Source organism: Mesocricetus auratus, unplaced genomic scaffold, assembly GCF_017639785.1.
Source record: "Mesocricetus auratus isolate SY011 unplaced genomic scaffold, BCM_Maur_2.0 contig_7702_pilon_obj, whole genome shotgun sequence".
NCBI classification, from domain to species: domain Eukaryota; kingdom Metazoa; phylum Chordata; class Mammalia; order Rodentia; family Cricetidae; genus Mesocricetus; species Mesocricetus auratus.
Window position 1 is genome coordinate 1 of NW_024431555.1, and position 7,218 is coordinate 7,218.

The following is a 7,218-nucleotide window of genomic DNA, read 5'->3' on the forward strand; positions in this document are numbered from 1 at the left end:
TGATTCCCAGCAGATCTGTGGTAGTGCACAACCATCTCTTACTCAAATTTCAAGATGTCCAATGTCCTTTTCTGGCCTCCTCAGGAACTAGACACACATGTAGTGCATAACACACATAAAATACTAAAATAAGTAAATCAAAAACCTTCTTACAGGGAAAGAAATGGTGTGAAAATTCTGTATATACTTCAAACAGCAGAATAAAGAGTTAGAAGAATGGTCTACATGAGCAAAAATCACACTCAAAGGAGACAAAGGAGCCCAAATGAAATTTGGAAAACAAAATTAATAGAACTACACCTGTGAGTAGGAAGAGAAAAGGAAAGAATAATATAAAAAGAGAATGAGGAAAACAAAATTCATAACAATACTTTTGGGGGCATAAGGATATTTTATTTACAAGTTAATGACACAGAAGGAATTGACTCAATTAACTGTACAGTCAAAGGATTAAAGCAATTGTGGAGTTACAGAAGATATCAGAGATCCAACCTAATGCTGAGGCTCTGATAATAAAGAGTCCCCAACGTGGCAAAGACAGAAATCATTGATACACCACACATAAAAATCTACCTCAAAAAATAAAAGAATTCAAGAGAAGTGGGCCTAGAGCCATAGTTTCGTAATCCTAGATCTTTAGAAAAATTGGGAGGGAAAACAAATATTTAAGGGCAACCTGAGTAACATAGCAAGATCCTGCTGCAGAGTGAAATGAATAAAACAGAGGTGGGAAGAGTGGTCAGTGGGAGAGTACTAGTCTGGATGTACGAGGCCGTGGGTTCAATCTACAGCAATGGTAATAAAGATGATGATGATAAACCTGAAAGATAGTATCTGCATAACAAACACACAACGTGGATAGAGCATAAATGATAAGAAACTAGCGGTATCAAGACATTACTTCATTAAATATTAGTGTAATATTACTCCAAACCTGAGTTTGAATCCACAGAATCCTTGTTAAATGTTCAGTGTGTCTACAGGTAAAATGATAATGCCAATATGGAATGGGATGGGACTACAGGATTACTGGATCTTGCTGGTTGCCAGGCTTCTGGTTTACTGATAACACAAGACACTCATCAACCTCCCTTTGCCTCTGTATGTGTGGTCAAAGACATGACTCCCCACCACATACACACACATACACTCAGTAGGCAAGACATATCAGTATGGCTTAAATAGTGAGTTGCAGGCCAGCCAATGATACAGAGTAAGACCCTGTCTCAAAAACAAAAAAAAAAAAAACAAACCCAAGCAACCAATCAAGCAAACAAACAAACAAAAAACCCAACACAGAAAAACAAAAAAACAATCAAAAACCAAAAACAAAAGTAGGCAGGAAAAGACATTTGAGGGGCAGTTGCAACCCTGTAGAGTTACACGGGAAAGCATCCTAGCAAAGTTTTTTTTGTTCTTGTGGTTCTTTCTCTGTGGCTTTGGAGGTTATCCAGGAACTAGCTCTGTGGATCAGGCTGGTCTCATACTCACAGAGATTGCCTGCCTCTGCTTCCCGAATGCTGGGATTAAAGGTGTGCGTCACCATTGACCAGCTCCCCAACAGAGTTGTAAACTCAGCTAAACATGTTCCTACAGAACCAGAAGAAGACACCTGTATAGGTATTTGCATCTAACATAGTAGCTGCTCATGCAAAGAACTTGCAGAAGTCTGGCTGTGGTGAAACACACCATTAATCTCAGCATTCGGGAAGCCGAGGCAGGTGGATCTCTATAAATTCCAGACTAGCCTGGTCTTCAAGAGCTAGTTCCAGGACACCCTCCAAATCCATAAAGAAAACCTGCTTTAAAACTCCCCCACCCCCCAAAAAGTAACAAAAATAACAAAAAGAGAAACAAAGCAAAAATGTGCAGCAAGCATGACATATACCCCCAGGAAAACAAAACACTACAATTGAATTAGTTTAAAATCTGTCACAGGAACTGCTGCCCCTCTGACCTAACTGAAATAAGCCAAAGGGTCACTTGAAGTTCAGTCAGGCTTGTAACAGCAGAACTCAAGATACCTGTGATGGCTATTCTTGGTTGTGAACTTGACAGTCTCTGGAATGAATTACAATCCAGAAATGGAGGGCACACATGTGATCCAGATTTTGAGACTGAAAGACACTGACTGTTTGTTTGTTTGATTTTGTTTTTGGAGATAGGGTTTCTCTGTTTAACAGCCCTCGTTGTGCTGGAAATCACTCTGTAGAGCAGGATGCCCTTGAATTTACAGAGATCTGCCTGCCTCTTCCTGGATTAAAGGTGTGTGCCTCCACCCAACAAGACACTGTCATTTGATCCAGATTTTGAGGTGACAAAACACATCCCTTTAACTCAGATCTGGGCCACACCTTTTGTTGCAAGCCTATAAAAGGACAGTGAAAGAAAACATATTCATTCTTTGCCTGCTTGCCCTCTGCTTGTCAGCATAAGCATTCCTTCGCTGGTATTGGAGCCAGTGATTCCAGCATATACAGAAGACCAGCTAAGAAAAACCGCCTTGTGGGATTGAGTGAATAACTACAGGGTTCTTGAACTGCCATTCAGAGGTAGCCATTTTGAACCATAACCTGTAAGTCTTTGCAGTGTTTTCATATATACGTATATATCCTATATTCATATGTATTCATTCTATAAGTTTTGTGACTCTAGAGAACCCTAATGTGGTATTTTAGCATTCTTCAAAGCCTCTGAGTAGTCAGACTGGCTGCTGTTATTGATAGTCCTTCAATCAAGGCAACTCTGCTGCAGGAAGGGTTGAAGGACTGTTAATTCATAACATTATCAAAAGCAGTCATTTAGTTCTTAGTACTATTTAACTCACAATACAGTACTCCTATCCCATGGCCCCTAACAAGAGGTGATTCCCCTCTAAGGTCTCCCAGGTGAAGCTTTTGTTTATGCGTTATCATTAGTGTAAATGAGGCCAAAGTAGAGAGAAGGCAAACTCAAGATTGAAGAAAGATACTCCAGTGTGAACGACATTTGAACAACTGTTCTCACTGCATGTGAAATGTTTCCTATTGCTTATGTAAACTACGCTGCATGGAGCTCTGAATGTCACACACGTTGCATTTTTCAATCCATTTTCTTGTTGTTGAGTGTTTTTATTTAAATTCTAGTTCACATCTAGTATGATTCAAGTTTCCAAGACCAAAAGTACAATAGCATGTGTACACTGTTGATGTGGATGGTTGGTTGTGTGCAGTGGAATATAGTAGTTGTTGTTTTATTGTTGCTTTGAGACAGGATTTCATTATTTAGCCTAGGGGAAACTAGAGTTTGCAACCCCCTGTCATGCCCTCCTGAGTAATGAGGTAACCATGCATACATTTGATTTATATTGTGTATATAGCTTTTATAAATATTACTGAGGCATTCTTATGGTGGATGGGCTAACTTGTAATCCCACGAGCCTTCTCTGAATGATCTTCCCAACACCTATGATTTATTTTTCCAATTTACCTAAATTATCTGGGTATCATAGTCAAAACAAAGAAACAAAAGTAAACAAAAACAAAAAAAACAAGTGGGAAAAAAGATAGAATGAAAATTTTCTAAGATGTAGCACTAGATGTTAATTTTTAAAATATTTGTGTTAGGGGTATACAAAGAATTAGTGCCTTAATTATTAGCGAAAGAACATAGATCTACAGGTTAATTATAACAAATTTATGTAGAAAAAATACAGATATTAATTTTAGCCAGACTGTAGTGGTGCACACCTTTAATCCCAGCACTCAGGAGGCAGAGGCAATTGGATCATTGAGTTGAGGCCAGCCTGATCCACTGAGTGAGTTCTAAGACAAACAGGGCTAAACAGAGAATATGTATATAATTCTAAAGTGGAGTAAAGGAAAATAAACCAAGGGCCTCAGAAGGGATGTGATATTAGCATGAATTATCAGAAATAACATGAAATTTCTATTTACAAGAGAACAACTTCTGTTTCAATACCTATGTATTGTATTAAAACATCTATTTGTGTTATTTCTGTAAAACACATAGTTTATGTGTTGGATATTTATTGATAAAGTATTTTACTTTTTTTTGGAAGGGGCATTTTCGAGGCAGGGGTTCTCTTGGCTTTGGAGGCTGTTCTGGAACTAGCTTGTGTAGACCATGCTGGTCTTCTCACTCACAGAAATTTGCCTGCCTCTGCCTCCCTACTGCTGGCATTAAAGGCATGCACCACCACTGCCCGGCTCAACATTTTAATTTTTAATTTTACATTTTTTTATTGAGAAATGGTTTCAATTTGTAACTTTGACTGTCAAAGTATTTACTCTGCAGATTAAGCTATCCTCAATTTAGAAATCTGCCTGATTTTGCCTCCCCATTGCTGGGAATAAAGAATTGTACCTCCTGGCCCAACCCTGATGAATGAGTAAATAATCTCTAATGAGTAATAATCCCATACAAAAGTTGTTGGGCTTGGTGTGGCCAAGCACACATTTAATCCCAGTACAGGGACGGCTGAGACTGAAACATCTCTGTCAGTTCCAGACCGGCTTGATTTCCATAGTGAGAACCTGCCAAAAAATGTGTGAAGCTGGCTTTGGTGCTGCACACCTCAATCCCAGCACTCAGGAGGCAGAGTGAGTTCAAGTATATCCTCCATACCAATACAGAGAAACACTGTATGAAAAACGAAAAAAAGTGTGAACATTTATTCATATAGAAACCTCTGTTTCCATTTTTATAGAAAGCATGTGGAAATATTCAACTATTGAGAAAAATGGATATATTTAAAATGTTGCTTTGAAACGGTTGGTGAGATAATGGGTATGCTAGTTAGTGGTGTCTTCATACACAGATCAGAACATACAATTGTTCCTTATAAACAGCCTTTTATTGTTATGTTTTCGATACAAGATTTCTCCTTGAAATAGTCTCATTTCTCATGGAAATGGGTTTGTATACAGGCTGCACACCAACTCCTAGAGCTCAAGTTGCCTATACCCCTCAAGTGCTGGGATCTAAGTCATGTGCCACCTCCAGTTTATAAGGAATTTTCTCCCCAAGGCAAGGTTTCTCTGTGGCTTTGGAGGCTGTCCTGGATCTAGCTCTTGTAGACCAAGCTGGCCTCAAATTCACAAAGATCTCCCTGCCTCAGCATATGGAGTGCTGGGATTAAAGGTGTGTACCACCAACACCTGACACTTATAAGGTTTTTATAAAGTAATCTTTGAGTTTCAATATAATGAATCACTATTGTCACCTCATGTATATAAACAGGGTCAATTTTGCTCTTAAATAAACACTTAAGGATCAAATTCCATGGATATGAAACAGGAACTCCCACAGATTGTTAATTGATCACTTTATGCACAACCGTATAATCTACTACCCAGTTTATTTGTGGTTGGATTATCCACCAACTGATTTATTCCCTAGCAATTTTGCCATTGTTTGGTTTATCTATAGGTTGGATTGTCTGGTAATTTTATTAGGCATCTCTATTTCTATACAAAAGGAACATTAGAAGACAAAGACACTGCCATTTCCAGCAACCCAGGACTTGTCTGCATCTCTGTAGTGAAGCATTTAGGACAAGCTCTGCAACCATGCAAGGATCTTCAGGAAACTCACTAACAAGCCAGTCTTTGATAGTGAGTACTTCATTCATCCTAATGGTTTATTGTTCTTTCTTGTCCTTTTTCTTTACATTTAACTCTCCTTAATTTAATGCACAGTTGTACTTGACACAAACTCATGTCCCATGGAAAGCTGCAAAGTACTTGTTAAAATTTTTTGCAAGAAATTTAAAATGTACTTCATTAGCCCATGTCAAGGCATTATACTGTGAAATGCATTCATGGATGATTTTTGTCCTTGCATGAGTGATCTTGTGTGAATTTAGATGGTGTATTTCTGTACTAGTAATAACTGCATGTCACTGGCGGTAGGTTTGGAAAATAAGCATGCAGTGACTATAAGAAAGAGAAGTTAAGAGTACCATTAATAAAGGGAGAAGGAGGGAATCTGTGTGTATCTGGTTTAATAGAGACCCCTGGATTCCTATCCTTGATAGCCATATGAGTTAGATGTCACAGAAGTCAGCTAACTGGATCCTTTCTTGCAGCAAAATTAGGGATCTAGCCAAAATTCAAATTCTGGGCCCTACTCTAGAGGTTTTTGATTTTAGAAGCATTCACAGATGACTTTATGTGAATCACTGATTCGAGACCAGTTTCTTCAGAGAAAAGGGATGGTAGAAGATCCATGAACGAAGAAAATTCAGCATAGCTAGTAGTAGATTTCATCCTCTGTGTTGTTTACATTTAGTTTGTTTTCAAAGGGAAGGCTCAAAAGAAGTATGATACCCCAGGAATTACTGAACAAGAGGGCCCGGATTGCAGAGAAGAAGGTCAAGGTCAAACGCCGACTTCGGGCAACTCCTGTGACTCCTGTGAGGATGATCAGTTGCATCTTCCCAAGGCCTGTGACTAGAATAAATTCCCATCCTGAGAATATCACCTTACCTCGGAATAAATCTGAAGAGTATCTGGAGAAACCCCGGCAGCTCTGTGCATTCAAGAGACTGCAGGGACATCTAGTTGAAAACAGTAAACGGGAGCTAGAATGCCCATTGGATCTTACAAACACTGTCAGAGGAACTGAATTGGGATCGCAGGCTGAAGCCAAAGGTCAAAGCGGCGTTAATAATCTGCACACCTCCCCACTCTTTCCCTCTGTTCCACCCTCCTCTTCCTTCAGTCAAGGGGCTACAATGCCAGTCGCCCTAACGTTGTTGCCATCTTTGTGCAGTCAAGAGGTAACTAGTACAGACGTTCGCCGACAAGCACAAAAGGTTAACAGAGCCAGGAAAAGACTGGCACAGGCCTTGGAGGCAGACATGCTTGCCAGGCAGGCAGAGAACATGGCAGAATGGAGTGTACATGCTTATTCTGAATATAAGTGAAAACATGTCTAAACAACCACGAACAGGAAAACATGAGTGTGCTGGACTCTACAAGTTCTCCATGAAGAAACTTTTTTTACTTTTATGTCTCTTTTACCTTTCAAGATAAGGATTCTCTGGCTGTTTTGGACTCTGTCCTGGAACTCCTGGAGGCCAAGGTCACCTTGAAATCACAGAGATCCTCCTGTGCATGCCTCACAAATGCTGGGAATAAAAGCTAATGCTTTTTTGGAAAAGCAAAATTATAACCAGTAGTGCTTTAAATAATAAAGATTTGGTTTCGATAGAAA

The 7,218-nt window shown here is 39.3% G+C and overlaps 1 protein-coding gene across 1 annotated transcript; it reads left to right on the plus strand.

Annotated features, from left to right (window-relative positions):
• The first annotated feature begins 6,322 nt into the window (after positions 1-6,322).
• Positions 6,323-6,928, plus strand: LOC101828253 (putative methyl-CpG-binding domain protein 3-like 3). The gene has a single exon (XM_040740990.1). The coding sequence runs from the start codon at positions 6,323-6,325 to the stop codon at positions 6,926-6,928; it is 606 nt and encodes a 201-aa protein (XP_040596924.1).
• Positions 6,929-7,218: the final 290 nt, after the last annotated feature.

Coding starts and splice junctions, on each gene's coding strand:
- LOC101828253 (XM_040740990.1), top strand. CDS start 6,323: ATGATACCCCAGGAATTACTGAACAAGAGGGCCCGGATTGCAGAGAAG.